This window comes from Dermacentor albipictus, chromosome 5 (genome assembly GCF_038994185.2).
Source record: "Dermacentor albipictus isolate Rhodes 1998 colony chromosome 5, USDA_Dalb.pri_finalv2, whole genome shotgun sequence".
Taxonomy (NCBI): domain Eukaryota; kingdom Metazoa; phylum Arthropoda; class Arachnida; order Ixodida; family Ixodidae; genus Dermacentor; species Dermacentor albipictus.
In genome coordinates, this window is record NC_091825.1 from 52,519,554 (window position 1) to 52,541,194 (window position 21,641).

A 21,641-nucleotide genomic window follows, 5' to 3' on the forward strand; every position below is an offset into this window, starting at 1 on the left:
TGAATGAATGAATGAATGAATGAATGTTTGATGTTTAATGGCACAATGGCCAAGTATGGCCAAAGAGCGCCATGTCCGTAATTATGAATTCTATGAAGTTGGTGTGTCGTGGCTGAAAAGGGGCCTTAAATATAGTCGCTCTAAAGTGCGTAAAATCTGTATAATAAGATTATGGAGATGACGCATGACGTGACGTGAGATGCATTTCAAAAGAATGATACGATGTGTAAAATATATCAGGTTATAAGATTGGCTAGAGCACTACTGCCTCCTTAGAGCCCTTGAAACACAAGGGCCTGGAGACATGTGCTACGCAAAACAATTATCGCAGCGCATCCTCTGAAACGAGGATGCTCTACGAAGTTAATGGGCTTATAACATGCAGAACGACATCATTTAGGAAGTTGAGGAGTGCTTCGGTGTTAAAAAGCGGTTCCTTACCAAGGAAAATAGCCGGGTGTAGAGGGATGTAATAACGTAAATTTTTCTTTCTCTCCGTTTCGGCTTCCCTATACTCCAGCAGCAGGTGGAGGACTGTCAGCCTCTCACCACATCTGCCACAAGTTGGAGGCTCACTTCCAGTAAGTAGAAAATGATGGGTCCCAAATGTGTGTCCTATTCTGAGACAACAGAATAGGACATCTGTTCGCCGTGATTTTGTTGCGGAGGGCCAAGAACCTAACTGTGGCTTTATCACATGCAGTTTGTTATTTATTTCTGCATCCCACATGCGTTGCCAGTGGTTTCGCAGTTTCTTTCGTATGTAAGGTTTCAGATCTGCGAGAGGCACCGAAGAAGTAGTATTAACAGCAGGGGATGCAATTGACGAGGCCATCTGGTCTGCCAGAACGTTACTTTCGATTCCTCTATGGCCAGGTACCCAGCATATAAATGCTGGTTAGATCGCTTTGCACAGGCCCGAATAGACCTCACTAAGTACGGGATTTTTATGTTTGCAGAGTGACGTTAAGGCCTTCGCTACACTTAGGGAGTCTGTATATATAAGGGCTTTTTGGAGTTTTGATTTCCTTATATGCTTTACAGCCGACAATAATGCGTAGGCATCTGCCGTAAGGATACTTGTTTCTACATCGGATTCCGAGAAGGATGGACCGATGGCTGCATAGGACACTCCGGCATGTGACTTGGAAGCGTCTGGGTAGAACTCTGTGCACGAGTGCTTGTGCTGAAATTCTAGGAAATGCATTCGGATTTCGACCTCTAGAGCATGCTTTGAAACTTTTAGAAAGGATACGTCACATTCTGTCACCTGCCAGTCCCAAGGAGGTAATAGCTTGGTTAGGCGCATTGATGATGATGTGTGGTGTTTAATGGCGCAAGGGCCAGGTTTGGTCAAAGAGCGCCATGACAGGTGGTAATGTTGACGATGTGTTGGTGACGTGCACAATGAACTCATCATGGTAGATGAGATATGGCTGTAAAAGGGCCTAAAAACTTCCGCTGTAAGTGGAGTAGAATACATAGGTGCTAAAATAATGACGATGACTAGGGTTTGAGATGGGCTATGGCTATGGACTTTCGTTAAAACATGATGCAATAAAACTTAACATTGACAAGAGAGTTTCAAGAGAGCCCTTGAATGCAGGGCTGTTAGTCGTGTGCTAAAAGTTACCAGGCCAGATGATTTTCAGGGTGTCCGTTTCAGCTAAAAACTCTAAGACTGTTTGCAGATTAAAAAGCGGTTCATCGCTAAGAAAAAATGCAGGGTGAAGGGGTAAATTGTCGCGATATGCAGCAGGGAAAAACTTTTTCCTGTCTGTTTCTATTGCAGGGCACTGAATAAGAACATGGAGGACAGTGAGATTGTTGCCGCACCTAACACAAGTTGGAGGATCGCCCCCATTCAAGAGATGAGAGTGGGTACCGTATGTGCGGCCTATCCTTAAACGGCAAAGAAGTACTTCCTTGTACCTTGCTATTTTACCATTTACCCAGTTCCCCAGTTTTGGTTTTATTATGTGAAGCTTATTCATTGCTTGTTTATCCCATTCGCCTTGCCAATGATTCCGCAATTTACTGCGTAGAAAAGGCTTTAGGTCTGTGGCAGGGATGGGGATATTGGAATCTGCATCGCTAAAAGTTACTGACCCAGCGCTTTCGTCAGCAGCTTCGTTGCCTTTAATACCTTTGTGACCAGGTACCCAGCATATCACAGTCACTTGATTGCACATATATAGGGAGCACAACAGACTATACAGCTCACTAAAAACTGAGTTTTTATATTTTCTTGGTTTAAGTAGGGCTCTGACTACACTTAATGAGTGTAAATACAATAGCCCTAGCCAGTTTTGTGAGCCTTATGTTTTGAACAGCCGAGAGTATAGCGTAGGCTTCAGCTGTAAATATACTTGTGTGTGGATTTAGTGCTCCGGATACTGAAAATGAAGGTCCCAGAGCTGCGTAGGAAACACCTTTAGAGGATCTGGAAGCGTCTGTATAATATTCTTTACAGGAGTACTTCTCCTGAAGTTCACGAAAATGGAATTGTATATGTGCTTCTGGCGCCCTCTTAGATACTTCTACAAAAGAGACGTCGCATTCAATGGTCTGCCATTCCCATGGTGGGAGCAGGCGGGTGGGTGCCATTAGGACATTCTCTGGGACTAAGACACCTGTTTCTTCTGCCAGTGTTGTCAAACGAAGGCTCAACGGAGGTCTAATAGCTGGGCGGTTACGAAATAATCTGGCTGTAGACTCTTCATGAATAAGTGAGTGACATGGATGCTGAACGTCTGATTTGACCTTGAGAGCATAGGAGAAGGTTAAATATGTCCTTTGGAGATGTAATGACCATTCATTACACTCCACATACAGGCTTTCTACGGGACTTGTCCGAAAAGCGCCTGTAGCCAGGCGTATACCCAAGTGGTGAATGGGATCTAGCATCTTTAAAGCACTAGGTGCAGCGGAGCTATATACTATTGCTCCATAGTCGAGACACGACCGTATAAGGCTTTTGTAGAGGCTCAAAAGGCATCTCCTGTCACTTCCCCAAGATGTGCGGGACAAGAGCTTTAGCAAATTCATTGTCTTCAGACATCTCGCTCTCAGATATTTAAGGTGAGGGACAAATGTTAGTTTAGAGTCTAAGATGATTCCTAAAAATTTATGTTCGTGGCTGACAGATAGCCGTTGTCCATTAAGATAGATAGCAGGGTCAGGTAATATACCTCTCTTTTTCGAAAATAGAAGGCATGTGCTTTTTTGGGGGTTTAACTTGAATCCATTCTCGTCAGCCCACTTAGATATTTTGTTTAGGCCAAGCTGTATATGTCGCTCACAGATAGAAATGTTGCATGATTTAAATCCTATCTGTACGTCATCCACGTACACTGAATAAAACATTGTTCGTGGTATGACGCTATAGAGGGAATTCATTTTTACGATGAAGAGCGTGCAGCTCAGTACACCTCCTTGTGGCACACCTGTTTCCTGTGTAAATTGACGAGATAGCACTTTACCAACCCTCACACGGAATGTACGATTAGAGAGGTAGCTTTGGATCAGATTCAAGAGATTGCCTCTGACACCCATACAAGCCAGATCACGAAGAATTCCATAACGCCAGGTTGTGTCGTATGCCTTTTCCATATCTAAAAATACGGCTAATAGAAACTGCTTGTGCACGAAGGCATCTCGGATATTCGCCTCCATACGGACAAGGTGATCTGTCGTACATCTACCCTCCCTAAAACCACACTGCAAGGGGTCTAATATATTATTACTTTCAAGATAATGGATTAGCCGTCTGTTTACCATTTTCTCAAAGAGTTTGCATAGGCAGCTTGTCAGGGCTATAGGCCTGTAGCTGCAGACCGAAGTTGGATCCTTGCCCTCTTTAAGAATAGGAATGACGACTGCTTGCTTCCAAGCAGATGGAATGTAACTGGCAGAGAATATGGAATTAAAGAGTGATAGTAGTGTTTTATGTGTTTCGGCGTGTAGGTGTTCTATCATCTCATAAACTATTCGATCGCCTCCAGAAGCTGATTTATTGCAACAGTTCAATGCAGCCTGAAATTCCACCATGTTAAATGGCCGGTTGTAGGGTTCATTTTTATTTCCTTTCCGGTTCAGAGGCTGTCGTTCCGCTTGTCGCTGATATCTCAGAAATGTATCTGAGTAATGCGATGAACTAGAAATGTACTGGAAATGTGCCCCTAGCGAATCAGCCTGGTCCTCAATAGTGTCTCCTTGTGTGTTTACTAAAGGTAGAGGGTGAGTTTGGCGGCCTTTTATTTTGTTGACCCTATTCCAGGCTTTCCGTTCGTCTGTATATGAACTGATGCTACTGGTGTAGTTTTGCCAACTTTCCCGTTTGGCCCGGCGGCGTGTTCTTCTACCTAGTGACTTTATTTTCTTGAAATTGATCAGATTCTCGGTAGTTGGAGATTCGCGAAGGTGACTCCAAGCCTTATTTTGATTTTTACGAGCTTCTTTGCACTCCGCATTCCACCAGGGAACACGTCGCCTAGTGGATGATCCATTTGATTCAGGGATACAGAGTGACGCTGCATCAACAATAAATGCGGTCAGATATGCCACGGCGTCATCAATAGAAAGTGCAGATATGTCTTCCCAAGTCATGCGGGTGAGTTCTTCATAACGCTTCCAGTCGGCTGACTCGACTATCCAGTGGGGGACGCATGGGGAGCATTGATCCTTTTTTGTTGATTTTATGAGAATTGGAAAATGATCGCTCCCATATGGATTTTTAAGCACGTTCCACTCTAGATACGGTACGAGTGTACCAGATGCAATGCTCAAATCGATCGATGAAAATGTTTTGTTTGCCACGCTATAGAATGTAGGCTCTTTATTATTTAGTAAGCATGCACCTGTAGTGAAGAGGAGGCTTTCTACTAAGCGTCCCCTGGCATCACAACGACAACCTCCCCAAAGGGTGTTGTGTGCATTGAAATCTGCGACGACAATATAAGGTTCGTGCAGTTCATTAATGAAGCTTTGCAATTCCGTTTTTGAAAGATGGCAGTTCGGGGGGATATATAGTGAGCAAATTGTTACTAGTTTATTAAACAATATCGCACGGACTGCAACTGCCTCTAGGGGTGTTTTAAGCTGTAATTGCCGGCATGCAACACCCTTATCTACAATTATTGCCCCACCGCCAGACGAGGCGAAGGCGTCGTTGCGGTCTTTCCGGAAAATGGCATACTGTCGGAGAAAGTTTGTTTGTGAAGGTTTAAGATGTGTTTCCTGGACACACAGCACCTTTGGGGTGTACCTATGTAAAAGTTCCTTAATGTCGTCTAGGTTGTGGAGTAAACCCCTCACATTCCATTGTATTATCTGTGTATCCATAATGTATGTGTTTTGTGCTGTGTGCCTAAGAAATATAGCTTAGCTCACGAGGCCTTTCCAGGCCCCTTGATGCGAGCTCTCTCTTCCCGGCGCGCTCGAGGGAGCCGCGCCGTTCCTTGGGCGTCTGAGACGCCGGATTTGTGCTCGTATCAATTACCTCATCTGAGGCGGTGGATACTGCCCGCGGAGCGGGGATTTTCGCGGGAGTGGTGGGCCGATCTGCACGAGCAGTGGCCCTGGGTTCAACAGGCCCGAGGGTCTGCTGTTCCTTGTTTGCGGGGGCTGGAACAGCGCTGGCTGTTCCGGCCGGGGGGGGGGGGGGGGGGGGCTGATGGCGTGACCGCCCTCACACTCCGTGTGACTTCGGCGGCCGCCGAATGATGTAGCGCTGCCCCCCGGCGCGCCACATCAGTGTAGGACGGACTACATTGGTTCAACGAGAAGCGCTTGCGCGCCTCTTGGAAGGAAAGGTTATGTTTGACTTTGATTTCGATTATTTGGTTTTCTTTTTTCCATGATGGGCAAGAACGAGAGTATGCGGGGTGGTCCCCTTCACAGTTAGCGCAACGTGTGGCGGAAGTGCAAGTGTCGGACGAGTGTTCGTTTGATGCACATTTTGCACATGTAGTGCGCCCTCGGCAACTTTGCGAACCGTGCCCGAACCGCTGACACTTGAAGCATCGGCGTGGGTTGGGAATGTATGGCCTTACCCGCAGTTTGCAGTATCCTGTTTCTATTGAATCTGGTAAGTTGCTGGTTCCAAATGTGATGATTATGTGCCTGGTTGGTATTTCTTTGTCATCTCGCCTTATTTTTATCCTTTGTACCTTGACGACGTTCTGTTCTTGCCATCCTTCTAGTAATTCACTTTCGGAAAGTTCGATAAGGTCATCTTCTGAGATGACACCGCGCACTGTGTTCATCGACCTGTGTGGTCCTACAGAAACGGGGATGTCCCCAAAAGCTACAAGTTTTGTTAGTTTGTCATATTGTGGCTTGTCGCGAACTTCTAGTAGAAGATCGCCACTTCCCATCTTCGTAACTTTATAACCTGGGCCTATTGCTTCTGTGATAGATTTAGCTACAAGAAATGGTGATATCATTCGGACAGTCTTGGTTTCGTGCTGGCTGTGGACAACGTGGTATTTAGGGAAGGACACTTTCGGTTGCATGAAAAAGTTGAACTGTTCATCGGTGCGCCCCCTCTTCAGGGAGCGATCAGGTAATGGGGAAAAAGCTTCTGCCATAAAAAATTGGAAAATTCGGCGGCGATGGTGGCCACCCACCACGGAGCCCAACAAGGGGACGCTACAGGATTGGAAGCCTGAAGACGCCAGCCATGCATCGCCACTATAACCTACTATAAAATACCCAAGGTTGGATAATTACACCAGGTTAACCCTTGCCGCCAGGAATACGGAAGTAATTAGAAGTGAAGAGAAGACAGGAAAGATGGAAAAGTGGGAGAGAAAGACGAAGATTGGAGAGGAGGACAGGAAAAGGCGACTGCCGATTTCCCCCGGGTGGGTCAGTCCGGGGGTGCCGTCTATGTCAAGCAGAGGCCAAAGGGGTTGTTGCCTCCGTCGGGGGGCCTTAAAGGTCCAAACACCCAGCATCGGCTCAACCCCCAGGATCCCCTTTTCCCCAGACACGGCTAAGCCGCGCACGGCTACACGCGGGAGGGTCCAACCCTCGTGTGCTCGGGTCCGTGGTGTCGCCACACACCAAACGCCTGCTGACGCAGACGCCCCTGCGGGGGGTTAGGCGCATTAAGCGATGCTCAAGGTGTGGGACATGCATTTCGACGCTAAGCTCTTTCACACACAGCGAGAAAGGCTGTCTTATAGAGGGACGACTGCTGAAAAGTGTAGCACACGTCATATAGGTAAGGGTATTAAAACATGGATGTTCAAGATTAGAGTGCACTTTAAGGAAATATGTAAAGCTGATGTTTGATCTCTCTAGGTGGAGCGACCACTCATTCGATCGGGCTTGTTCTGAAAGCGCAAGTGGTTAAGCGGATATCTAGATGGTGAACAGGATCCAGCATCCTTAGCGCGCTGGGGGCGGCAGGCGGCAGACGGCAGGGGACGGCACCATAATCCAATCGTGACCGAATTAGGCTCTTGTAGAGATTCATAAGACACTTCCAGTCGCTACCCCATGTAGTGTGGTATAAAAGATTCATTATGTTCATTGTTTTAAGATATCTTTCTTTTAGATATTTGATGTTTGGAATGAAAGCGAGTCTGTAGTCAAGTATAATACCTAGGGATTTGTGCTCTTTGTTGATACGTATTTGTTGTCCACACAGTTCTAAGCAAGGATCCGGGACCAGGCCTCTCTTTCTTGTAAAAATAACAAAAGAACTTTCGTTAGGATTGATTTTAAATTCATTTTTCTCTGCCCACATTGCCACTTCGTTCAAGCCATGCTGTGCCTGTCTCTCGCACACTGCGAGGTTACAGGATTTGAAAGCCATTTGAATGTCGTCCACGTAGACAGAGTAAAAAGTTGCCGGTGGTAATGAAGCACGAAGCGTGTTCATCTTCACGATGAAGAGCGTGCAACTGAGCACGCCTCCCTGGGGTAGACCAGTTTCTTGCGTCAAAGGACGTGGCAGTACATAGCCGACTTTTACCCGCAAGGTACGACTGGACAAATAGCTTTCTATTAGGTTTAGCATATTACCATGGATGCCCATTTCTGACAAGTCTCTTAGGATTCCGTAACGCCACGTTGTGTCACACGCATTATCCATATCGAGGAATATGGATAAGAAAAACTGTTTGTGTACAAATGCGTTACGGATATTTCCTTCAATACGTACAAGATGATCAGTTGTGGAGCACCCTTCTCTGAAGCCACAGTGATAGGAATAAATTATTTTGCTCAGTTCAAGGAAATGAATGAGCCGCCGATTAATTATTTTTTTCAAATACCTTACAAAGGCAACAAGTGAGGGCTATCGGGCGGTAACTTGCCACCGAGGAAGGGTCCTTGTGTTGCTTCAAAACAGGGACCACAATAGCTTTTTTCCATGCAGTTGGAAGGTATCCTGCAGCCCAAATGGTGTTGAAAATTTTGAGTAGTGTAACTTGGGTGTCATTGCTTAAGTTTTTGATTATTTCATACATGATTCTTTCAAATCCCGGTGCAGAGCTCTGGTATGCGCTCAAGGCAGCTCTTAACTCGGTAATACTAAAATGACAGTTGTGCGGTTCATTCTGTCGACATTTTCTTATGTGTGGCTTACATTCTTCTATTTGTTTATATTTCAAAAAGGATTGCGAATAATGGTTTGAGCTTGACACGCTCTCAAATTGCTCCCCAAGTGAGTCTGCCTGATCTTGCAGAGTATCGTCCTGTGTATTTACCAGAGGGGGTGAATATGTTTGTCGCCCTCTTATCTTATTAACCCTGTTCCAGACTTTGGCCTGATCTGTATACGAGTTGGTACTCGATAAAAACTTCTGCAAACTTTCTCTTCTGGCCTGTTGGCGGGTTCTCCTGCCTTATGATTTTACTTTCCTAAAGTCGATATGATTCTCTGCAGTGGGAAAAGCGCGTAGCGACCCCGATGCTTTATTCTGTTTCTTACGAGCGATCCTACATTCGTCGTTCCACCACGGGACACGCCGTATGCATGCCAAGCCACTTACTTCAGATATGCATTTAGTTGCGCATCTATAATGAAGGCTGTAAAATACTGCACAGCAGCATCAATTCCTAAAGAAGACATGTCATCCCAGATACTAGTGAGAGTTCGAAATTTCTCCCAGTCGGCTGTATCAATCTTCCACTTAGGAACCTGTGGTGGATATTCGTTTTCTTTAGATGTTCTTAGCAGTATATTATGGGGAAGTGATCGCTCCCGTAAGGATTATTGGCAACTTCCCATTCAAGTTCAGGCAGTATAGACAGGGAGACTATGCTTAGATCAACTGAAGAAAACGTTCTGTTTGCAAGACAGTATTATGTGGGTTCCTTCTTATTCAGAAGGCACGCACCAGAAGAGAAAAGGAACTGTTCAACAAGACGACATCGCGCATATATAGGCGAGTCGCCCCAGAGGCAGCTAGCTGTGGGCATTGAAATCGCCAAGAACAACACAAGGTTCTGGCAATCATCTATAAAGAACTGAAATTCATGTTTATTTAATTTGTAATGTGGGGCTATGTAAAGCGAGAAAATGGTGATGAGTTTGTTTAGGATAACAGCTCGAACCACCACTACTTCAAAAGGCGTTTGTAGCTGTAAAAGTTGACATGCAATGATTTTATGAATAACAACGGCAACACCACCCGATGATGCGACATCTTCATCGCGATCTTTGCGAAACGTAACATAATGTCGGGGAAAGTTTGTGTGTTTTGACTTTAGATGTGTTTCCTGTAAACACAGCACTTTTGGATTGTGTTCGTGGATGAGTTCTTGCACATCATCAATCAAGGTTTTTAAGAAGACCTGTGACGTTCCATTGAAAAATTTGTGCATCCATATTGCAAGCAAATAGGTGCTGTGTGTACAGAAACAGAAGTAGTAATTGCAGAGAACAGAGATTAGATTACAGAGCTCTTTGGAGGCCCTGTAACTGAGGTTTTGTCCTTTCTGGAGCGTTCGAGGGCGCCTCGCCGCTGCTTAGGCGCTTGGTGTGCCGTGAGGATAGGTGTAGTGTCCATTGCCTCTTGTGAGGCTCCGGACACGCGCTCTTGCGAGCGAGAAGTTTTTCGGGAGAGTCTCACCTCGGAAGGCAAGACCCCTGCGCCCACCAGCCCGGAGGTCGATGGGGCTCCCTGTAAAATTTGGCTGCGCCGGCTGTTGCCAGCGCTGGAAGGGGCCGGGGAGATTGGGGCAGCTTTGGATGCGCCCACCTTCAGGGTCGATGGTCCCTTCTGCTGGGTTGGTGGAGCAGCGCTAGCTGCAACCGTCGCGGGGGCAGATGGCGTAACTACCGACTCACTACTTGTGGGCAGGACAGCCGCCGCAAGCCTTTGTGTCGATGCTCCCTGACGCGTCACATCGGCGAAGGTTTTCTTGGGCAGGTATGAAACCCGCCTGCGTGCCTCCTTGAAAGATATATTCTCTTTTACTTTAATCGTTACAATTTCTTTTTCTTTTTTCCAGGATGGGCACGACCGCGAGTACGCGGCCTGCTCCCCATCGCAGTTTACACAGTCGAGAGCGTTCTCACAAGCTTCAGAGGTGTGTTCATGGGCACAGCATTTCGCAAAAGTTTGGCGGCCTCGGCAGCTCTGCGAACTGTGGGCAGAACGCTGGAATTTGAAATATCGGAGTGGATTTGGCAAGTACGGCCTAACACGGAGCTTTATGTACCCGGCCTCAATTGACCCGGGCAGGGCACTTGAATTGAAGGTGAGTGTTAGGTGTTTGGTCGCAATTTATTTACCATCTCGCCTCATCTTTATTCTTTTCACATTAACGACATTATGCTCATTGAAGCCCTGCAGGAGCTCTGCCTCTGTCACTTGAAGCAAATCATCGTCTGAGACAACGCCGCGGGTAGTGTTCATAGTGCGGTGCGGAGTCACTGTCACTTGAACGTCCCCGAATGACACTAGACTGGGTAACTTTTCGAATTGTTTCAGATCATGGAGCTCCAAGAGGAGATCTCCACTTGCCATCCTTGATGCCTTGTAACCTGGACCAAGAGCCTCAGTTAAAGACTTTAAAACTAGAAATGGGGAGATTGTGGGTACTTGTGTATCTGATTCTTCCGAGTGAATGACGTGAAATCGTGGGAAGTTGGGTCTTTGACACCCAAAGAACTGAAATAAATATTCGGTGCGCACTGTTTTCTGAGGGCGATCAGGGAGGGAAGGGAAGAAGCTTGCCATAGAAGAATGTTTTTTCGGCAAGAACGCCAGCCACCCGCCATGCAGTCCTACAAGGGGACGCTGCAGGACCTGTGACACACGGCCTGCAGACGCCAGATATACATTACCACTATAACCAAATATGACATAACCTAGGTTGGTTATTCACACAAGGTGAACCCTTGCTGCCTGGAAACATTTGAAGGGGAAGCCAGAAGAAGACAGTAAAAGTGGAAAGTAAGGGAAAGACGAAGGTTGTAGGGAGAGAGAGACAGGAAAAGGCAACTACCGATTTCCCTCGGGTGGGTCAGACCGGGGTTGCCGTCTACGTGAAGCAGAGGCCAAAGAGGTGTGTTGCCTCCGCCGGGGTGCCTTAAATATCCGGACACCCGGCATCGGCTCAACCCCAGGATCCCCTTTCCCCGGACACGGCTAAGCCGCGCACGGCTACACGCGGGAGGGTTCAACCCTCGTGTGCTCGAGTAGGTGGTGTCTCAACACACCAAGCGCCTGCTGACGCAGACGCCCCTGCGGGGACAAATGGGGATATTGTACGGACGCGCACGCGCATGGAGCCACGTCACCCACAGAAAAAATACCCGGTTGTCCTCAACGAGCCGCAGCGGCCGAGCGCCAGCAGACGATAGTCGTCTTCTTCAGAAATACGCTCGGAGATTTCCACGTATTTCAGTCTGTTTATATATAGTAAACTGCGTCAATAAATGTTCACTGTACCAGCTGGAAGAAGCGCACTAATGCAAACACGCTTCTTGATTGATGTCCGCTATCGGCCAGTGGAAGCGCTGCATGGCAATCTGCCTGCTGACGTGAGGAGACAGTCAATGGGTAGGCGTTCAAGCCGACCTCGGCCTCGAAAAGGCAAGACTGATTTTGTAGATCAGTAAACTTGGAAGGTCCCAGAAGGAACGTCGGTAACATCAAGCGCACCAACCACACGGGAGGCATATACGGTAAAAAAAAAAGAAAAAAAAGAAGAAGGCAACACCCCGTGTACATCGTGCAAAGCCCTACCCAAGCCACTGTCATCGTCCATGGATGATAAATAAAGTCTTCGAAAGCTGTCAACAGAAGGCTACGAAAGCAAGAAAGTGAAGGCGCCTCGCCAATTTTGAAAGCGTAGTCGTTTCCTCGCGAGATGTATCTGTGGATATACGCCCTTACAGAAAGCATGGTGCACCGAACACGTGCTGGCTGCCTGGCCTACTAGACAACCTTGGAAATGGGATGTACGTACCCATTCTTGGCCAATCTGCCACACTTGATATGCTGCGGAGACACAACGCGCGCGAAACCTTAAATGTAGCTAGATATGTGACATACTTCTCTGCGCATATACCTCTAATCGATGTTCATGCCTCTGTAGCGTTATACACTGCACTCATCCTAGTAAAACAGACAGCTAGCAGCTACATGCGACAAGGCTGTAACCGTGGCCATCCGCTACTGATGCTACACCTTGCTAACTGAAAAACGCTTCGCGTCATATAGATTTTCAACGTTACGCGCTGAATCTGCGTGTGTTATTCTACTGCGCGTCCTAGCACGTGTGTCTCTAGGTTATAGTCCACCGTCTACACTTGCTTCATCAAGCGCGAAACTCATACGCGAAATTCTGGTGAGCACAACACACTCGAGCCACAATGGAGAGCAGTGTTATTTATTCCCTTCCTTCTGGTGCAGCTCGTGTGAGTGTTAACAAAGGCGGACGTTGTACTATTTCGTGCAGTAGAGAGAAATATCGCAAACCACAGTGACGGTAGAATTTTAAAAATCTCCTCTTACAAATAGCATAATTGTACTCCTTCAGGCGAAATAGTAGATGTCGGTATTACTTGCGCGAGAGATCGGATTGTATAATCAATTAAGTCTCAAAAATTCCCAATACCCTTTGTATTTAGTCAGGTTACAGCCCGTATTGCAATTTACGAATTGTAACCGGTGAGTTTCGTTTCTAAACTTTCTGTATGGTCTAAAGAGAAAATTCCCGCACATATTCGCTGCAATAATGCGAATGTCTTGAGTAAGCGTCTGCGTTGTCTCCCGTCCTGTTGCGTTACCTCGAACTCTGGTGGAGAATTTCAAATCGAATTTCATAGGGACCGGGAGGAATTAGCGCGCAAGGACTCACGCCGATGGCGGTGTTGAGCGCGGTCATCTTGCCGGCGTCCATGTAGTCGGCGACCGGTATGCCGCGCACCTCGATGCCGTCGAAGTGGCGCTTGAAGCGCGAGGGCACGTTGGCCATAAAGGTGTTCAGGCTGCGGCCGAACCCGTCGGTGTTGGACGTGACCACGGCGTAGTCGACGGACACGAGCGCCTGGGCCCCGTCCACCGCCCGCAGCCGTTCCACGCTCAGGGCTGAGCCTGGGTCGATCGATCGATCAATCAATCAATCAATCAATCAATCAATCAATCAATCAATCAATCAATCAATCAATCAATCAATCAATCAATCAATCTGTTTGTCTATCCATCAGTCTGTTTGGCCATCTCTCTATCCATCAGTCTCTGTCTGTCTGTCTGTCTGTCTGTCTGTCTGTCTGTCTGTCTGTCTGTCTGTCTGTCTTGTTTCGTTATCGTGATGACATCGTCGTTTCCTTGCCTGGATATATATCAGGATATGCCACGTGATCCCATGAATGGCATTGCATGACATGACATAAATGACATGACATGCATATCACGATCTGCCCTCTTACGCTGTCATGGCCGCTCTTTAACTGGATATATATCGTGACATGCATGCGATGCCAAGATATGTTTGACGTGATATGCATGACATGAGAAACCTTTCTTTTTGTCGTCTCGCTGAAACTCACGTAACCCGCACAACTGTTTATGCAAACACGTTTGCCCATCTGGTGACCGACGAGCACCGAACGATGCTGGATAACCAGCTGCCCGTAATATGATTTGCACAACATCGATTCCCCAGAGTAAGTGGCATCTGCGCAATTCCTTTCTTCTGTCACTCCTAAAATGCCGAAGAGCATTTCAGCGATAACAAGGTGCTTTAAATGGGGGAACATTAATAGGAACCTTCACCTCAGGGCGAACTCCGATTTTAGTGTTCGAAATGCACGTGAAACACAGAAATGCCTTGATGAGACAACCGCTGGGGCAACTTGAATGGAGAAACTCGAACTGTACTAAAGAGAGCGGACTTTTTATTCAGGAGATTGTAGGCCTTACAAAAATTGCCGTAAATCGGCCAGTTTCAAGAAGAAAATATAGAAGCACGGCGTTTACAAATACTTCCACGAAAACATATATCGCAGTTGTGTAAACGGCATTTATCAGAGTCTCGAGCAGACAAACTTGGCTTATAATATTACTGCTTACGTGCAAATATTATAACCTTCACAAATGTATTGTATAACTGTTACTCATAATTTAGGGCAATATTTGAAAGTGGTGCATTGCTTTTGTTTTCATATTTGCAGCAATGCTCATAGCTTCTTCTACTCGCTATTTTGTATTCTATAGAAATATTTGGTTGTGGTTATTTTTTCAACCTTGTAGCTCTATATCCTACCTGTAATACGTCTTCTCAGTGCTATAAGTATAAATAAATAAATAAATAAATAAATAAATAAATAAATAAATAAATAAATAAATTTTGCCAACCTTATATTTATTATTACGACCATTTTACAGAGTTTTGATGTCCTTTCTTATTGATGAGTTAGTTCTATGCTTGACAGTTAAGTTTTCTAGAAGTTTGAAAATTTTAAATGCGCAAATAATTCGCAACCTAAATAAAACAATTTAGTTACTGGAAAGAATGGACATTGTTTTCTTTTTTTGAATGAAACAAACCTGATCAATATCGCTGCCGTAGTTCCCGAGAAAAAAAAAAACGATTTCTCCATTCCCATGCATTTAGGTAGGTGGCACCGAGCTAAAGCTTCCACTTGGGCGACGGGCAGATATTCGTAGTAAATCTAAGCCGCGGACGCAAGAATCTCCAAGAACGAGTGAGCGCAAAAAAAAAAAATCATTTTCCGTTTTCCGTTCGAACCGCAGTCTACGGACAGTTAATGCGTTAGCAGTAGCAGTGTCAAAGTGGAATATATAAATGTTTAGTGCAACTGATGGCGGTGCGCTCCTGACCACCGTCAGCTGCACTTCGCTCCTCGAAGAAGCAGGACGAATATCCAGTGAGCTCCTGAAGAACACTTTCCAATGCGCAGAGCGCGGTTTGAGACATGGATCCGGGACCTCACAGAGGTGCAACGTAATGCTACCGCATTTCTTACGCATTTACTGCTAACTCGCCACTGCATTTTCGGACAAGTTCTTCATCGGTCTAAAAAAAAGTGTGTAACCCTTCCAAAGCTTTCAACAGATACGTATCATTGACAGCAAAGAGGTATGTCGCAGACTCTAGTGGTGGCACGCTGGTAATCACATCGACATCGAAACGACCTCCTGGGCTGACTTTATCATGCAAGCCTGGAATGCTGTCACTAACAATTCGAGCGGGCTACAGCTGGTAAACGAATGGGTGGGGCGGAGAACAGGCCTACAAGAACGAGAGAAGAAATGCCTGAAAGAAAGAAAAGATTTATTTTCAAGTTTGTTTCGCAAAAGCAACGAAAAGACCACAGTGGTGCGAGGGCGAAAACTCGGGATTCCGAGCGAGAACTATCAAGTGTCTATTGTTCGGAAACTACAGAACACGTGGCCTAATCCCAACAGCGGAACACGCCCTCCCATCAGGCTTGCCGAAGTCATTGATTGTCGCCAAATGAGCTAATTTCTTTCTTGCTTGAAGCTCTCAGAACTATGGAAGGTGCGCTAGAGGGGGTGGGGGGAGGCATGCTTGCCATGAAAATAAATCTTACTGACATGAGCTTGTATAAGTGCTCGAAGTCTTGTGTATGCGCACTCGCTGCATAACAACCCGCTGTCGAGTTTCCGGTTGGGTTCATTGCTTCAGCTATTCGTTCTTCCATTGCTGTTCACGCTGCACAGAAGTATTACGACAAAAGAACAAGCAGGTGGGTGTGCCCGGGGCAATCATTCGCTGCGTTTATTACTGCGACAACTGTGGATACAGTACACTCAGTATTCTTTTACTTCGTTGTTGGTTTAACTCGTTGCTAAAGATAAAAACTAATAAGGTAAAACCATAAGGTAATCCTGCAAAAAAATTTTCGCTAATTTTGATTACTTCAAGAAAAAATTAAGACAAAACATTCCTTTTTTGAATTTCGTGCCGGAATCCCAGCGCCGGTAGATAAGTGTTGGCGTTATATGTTTTTCGAGTTTGATTTTTATCGTTTTGGGGTCGTGGTGGAGCAGTAAGAATCTTTGAAGCTTACTAAGTTCAGTAAGGCTCTTTTAGTATGTAGAATGGTACATCTGTACCGATTAAATAATTACACCCGAGTAGATGCCGTCAAAATATGTGACGTCACGGCCTGCTGTAGTGGGAACTACAAGTTGACTCCGAACAATGTTTTGTTTCCAAATATTCTTTAGCTTATAAAACCTCCTGTCACGGTAAGGGTGGCATTTCTTTTTTGAGGAGGGATGGGGGGAGGAAGGAGCAGTCTGGAAACGTAACTTGAAAATAGTATTTCCTGTATTGTGTCGCAACCCACGACGGGTGCCCCGTGACTTATTGTTACTTTCAGTGCCCCAGCTTTGCTGACGTCACAGCACCTTCGACTGCAGCGTCAGCTCTCGGAAGTGAAGGCCACGTCTAAATTTAACATCGGTTCGACACTGGTCGCGGTGCTGTACATCATAGAGCAAATTAAATTCTGGTGTTTGACGCGCCAAAAAGCACGATATGATTACGAGGCACGCCGTAGTGGGGGAGGACCCCGGAATAATTTTGACCACCTGGCGTTCTTCAACGTGCACCCAATCGACGGTACACGAGCGCTTATGCCCTATTGCCTTACGATTAGAGAAAAACAAGCGAAGATTTAGGCGACCCCACTGGTCAGCAAGGGCGAGTACCTTCCCGGACGCTGCCATCGGACTGCGTCAGACCCAGGGCGACGAAGATGTGGCAGACGCCCTCGGGCAGGCGCACCCACAGGTTCTGGGAGCTGTCCTGGCGCACCGAGCAGATGACCATCTTGCCGTGCAAGAGACCTGCGTGTCAACGGGGCAGACAGCGCGTGTGCGAAATTCTGCGAGTGCTACGTTATACGTGTTGTGGAAGAGCGGAACAATCAAGGTGATCCGCTGAATTAGGAGCGCAAATTGAGCTAGTTGGATGGGCCTTATGGTTACAAACAAAGACTCAGCGCTAGGAAAAAGGACAAAGCAATAAGTGCACGAACAGCTGTCGTGTCGTGCATGTTCTTTTATTTTTTTGTCGTCCCTTATCTTAGCGCTGAGTTTTGTACGCAATCAACGTTATCTAGGCATCTCACCGGGAGCACCACAGGGGTAGCCTTTTGTTTATTCTCAAAAACCGTTTCTCTCTCTCTTTTTGTCTGAAGTCGGTTTCCGAGCCCTTCGCGTTAACCGTAGCGAAGGTGGCCAGCAAAACGTTTTCTTGAGCAAGTTGGTCACATAACTGAGAAGGAAAAAAACAGCAGCGCGAAAGAAACAAGGACGAGACCAGTACACAAGACTAGTCAGAAGAATGTTACTCGTCTCCTGCTTGTTTATTTCGTACTACTGTTTTTCCTTCTCAGCTATATGTGGTCAACCGGACTATTGTAGTGGGGATTTGTTACACACGGCGCCGATAGCAGTTGTAATATTGTAGTGCATACAGACGAGCATGCAAGAAGGCACATGAAAAACATAGACATGGCGCTGTCTCTGTAATATTGCGTCATAGTTGGTATGTGCGCTACAGTAATATTCCAAGATGCCATGCCAACAAGTCCGCATTGCAAAATAGCATTTGTGTCAGCAAATTCACTTTGGTTATTGCGATCGACGATATGCGCCGCGCTGGGGAAGCAATGCGAAAAAAAAAAAAGAAACGAGACCAGCACTAAGCGCAGACTTGCAACACAGTCTAATGCTAGGGGAAGTAGATGAATGCAAAAACCAAGGATCGTGCGCATCAGCAGAAACCCTAGGGCTTACAGAAGAAAAACAAAACAAAGGAACACACAATCCTGTGATAAGGCAAAATAAAGACGAGGCAGGAAATGAAACCAAGCCGAAGTGTCTGAGTTGAGGAGTTACCGCCTTGTTACCGCCCTGAAAGCCACGCCGCGGCGCACGATTCAAAATTCTGGAAGGCGACTCAGCCTCTTGCGGAAATCGATCAAAGACGATTATTTTTCTGAGCGAATTGCGGCTGAGAATAGCGCGGAGTCACTGTCCACGGCACTCTGTCGCATCACCTCTCGGTTAGTTGGACGCCTACCGGGGTGAGGGAAGCAGAAGGAGCGTCAGAATGCGAAATGTTTTGCATTGCATTACCTTCGGGATCGGCCCACGAAAAATGCTAGGAACGTAGATACCCGATACGGGAAACTGGAGGTAACTCGCTAAAGAAGGAGTCTGCTTCAATAACGCAAGCTCATTACCGGGCATTGTCAGACGTTTGAGCAGCATTGTTTGCTGTGTACTCCACATCCACGGAGAGCAGCAGGAAGCAAAGCACTCGTGTTCCAGAACACTGTCACACGCTCTAGATGAAGTGCACGCACTACACCATCCGGGGATTCTTGGCAGCAGCGCGCCGATTGGCTGTCGCTGCTGGTCGACCTGTCATTTAATAAAGTTTGGGAACTGACTTAACCTCACGCCCATAGCCACAAATGCGGGACGTAGCGTCAGTGGGCATCGGCTCCGTGCGGTAAAGCTGACTGAGCTTCAGAAAAAAAAAAAACGATGTATTTGGGAACATCTCCGGGAAATTGCAGCTATGCGGTAATAAAACTCCGGGGTCGTGAGCAGCTAAGATTGCATGAATAGGTGAAGCATTCAAATTACACTACCCAAGCGTTAGCGCTTATACGGTATAAACGGTATCTCAGGTAACTAGATGCATCAAAACGTCGCCTATATGTAGGCATATGCACGGTCTTACTTTTTCGAGGTGACCATTTATTGAACCTAAACGTCTTTTGTGAAGCGTTCGTTATCTGCGGATTGATTTGCTCCACACGAGAATAAAAAAGCAAGGAAGGAATCTATTTATTGACGACAAAAATAAGGCAAGTGGTGAGCAATTATGTCCTGTGCCTAGAAATGTTGCGTGTAGGGTCACTAAGAATGTCTTCAGGGATACTAGATATTTAGACCAGCTGCCATCCACTTCGCTTAGATGTCAGTACCCTCATAGAAATTGTACGAATTATGTTGTCTTTGCATTGAATTTTCGTTGCGTTCAATATACTTTCTGTTGAGATGCCATTGTGTGTCGTGCATCAATTTTCCGAGGTCACAGTAGTGGCGCAGCGCATCCAGAGCGGAAAGTGCGTCCTGAAGCGCCGGCCATGGAAGCCGCTTGACGGCGCTGGCAGCGTGAGGCCCGTGAGGCCCGTAGGCCCACGGGCCACGTGAGGCCCGTAGCTAACGCACAACTTCCACACGCACTTGTCAACGGAAGCATCATCCGGTCAGCAGTCGAGATAGGGAGACATTTAGAGTATTGGTGAGAAGAAAAACAAACAGGGTAGAGGTTGATACGACTCTATCCGTTACATCTAGGCATAGGTAACCGTAACAAGGTAGAGAAGTTTTAACGGAAGGGAGAAAAAAAAAACATTAAGGAGATGTATACGAAAGTGCTAGAATAAAAAGTATGTGTAGCATACCTGATTAACTCAAGCAGGCTAGGTGACTATTTGTCCCTGCCTCGTTTCAAAGGGGATGCAAAAAAAAATCATCATCACCGCCAAATTCGACATATCCAATGTCCAATTCATTTTATGGGGAAGTTACTTCACATGAGCATGGGGCAGCAAATTGTGCTTGCTCGATGTGGAGAATTCGTTGTCTCCAAGTCCTACTGTAAACATTGGGCGATGTGCATAAGGAGGTAAAACGAGGCAAACAATGCGACCCAAGAATTTGCGCAAGTACGCGTTAGTGGAGAGCAGACATCCACGCGGACAAAAAAAAAAAAAGTGCAATTCACTCACTCGGTTTGCCGCCGTCGGCTGTACCAGGGCCTACGTGCGAGAAGCAAAAAAAAAAAAAAGACATCGTGCATCGATCTCGAATGACTCGACCGCATACTTCGCGCAGAATAGAAATGTGGATTAAATGCAGTAATAAAAGGTACAGCAATTCAGTGCAGCATTACTCACAACAAACGCTTTGTACAAAGGAATAGGATATTTCAATCCATTTTGAATCTCACGGACACTACCAAATGCCAGTTATTTTTCAACGATGCTACAAGTAGGGACGTCTACATTGCGTATGTTGCCGAATTTTTATTACCCTGACGAGACGGTTGGACAGCCTATTGTTCGTGTTTTTAAAATGCTGTGCTGGTAAGCACCCAAAGCAGTCACACGGATGCACTAGTCAATCCAACCGCTTAATTAAAATGGAAAATTATTGGAGGGAAAATAGCTAGAGGAGCGCAGTATTGAACCGCAGTATCGCAAAACAATTACGTGAACTGACTACAGTTTCTTTGATTTCTTTCTTTAAGTCCATAGGAATTCCTTAAGAAAACGCATAAAATATTATGCGTACCTTAAAGCTCCTTTCGGCTAGGTGCTTGCAAGCAGCTGTTTAAGCCTGACCCGCGGTGCTGGCATAGCAGCTATGATGTTGCGCTGCTAAGCCCGAGTTCGCCGCATAATTTCTCGGCCGCGGGGACCGCATTTCTATGAGGGCGAAATGCAAAAACGGCCGTGGATCGGGCTCACGTAGAAGAACCTTAGGTGGTCAACATTAAATTCGGAGTCCTCCACAAGGGCGTGCCTTGTCATATCGTGGTGGTGGCACATAAAACACCAGAACTTATTTTTAAAGTTGTTTGTGTCGTGTCGCCTGTATTTCTTTCTAAAGGAGGGAAAGCGCCAAAGCGGTATACATTAGACGATGGCTGAATAAAATATACTTAGCAGTCAAGGCCACCAATCTAACCTAGGTCCACTGAATGGAAGGTTAAGCATACAGTGCAACTCTCCTTATGAGGAAGTCTCACACGACACGAAGACAACCTCATTATACTTTACAGTCGTTAGAAGCGTATATTCACCACACACTTAAATATATGAGAGACAGGGAAGACTTAGTCAAATCAAGGTTTATTTTTGTGCAGTTGAGACAGAGAAAGAAGGATTGTGTTTCCAATAAAGCTGCTTCTTTGAACAGCTTGACTGGTTCAGAGCCGGGTATACAGAAAAATTTGGTGACATAAAGCCACTTCGTTGTGTAGGACAATTCCTTATATCCGTGCTCATTATGCTGTGATTCCGCATTTGCGCTTATCCAGCAGCCAGAGAGACAGACTAGTATTGCTCCATAGTAATATTTGATGTTGCC

At 46.2% G+C, this 21,641-nt stretch overlaps 1 protein-coding gene across 1 annotated transcript in view; it reads right to left on the bottom strand.

The window, feature by feature from the left end:
• LOC135899161 (uncharacterized) overlaps positions 1-21,641 on the bottom strand; it is a 62,276-nt gene that overhangs the window by 29,980 nt on the left and 10,655 nt on the right. The window contains exons 4-6 of the mRNA XM_065428419.1: positions 20,279-20,308; positions 17,175-17,312; positions 13,330-13,565 (exon numbers count right to left, since the gene is read on the bottom strand). Coding sequence (XP_065284491.1) covers positions 13,330-13,565; positions 17,175-17,312; positions 20,279-20,308 — 404 coding nt within the window. The remainder of the gene's footprint in view (positions 1-13,329; positions 13,566-17,174; positions 17,313-20,278; positions 20,309-21,641) is intronic.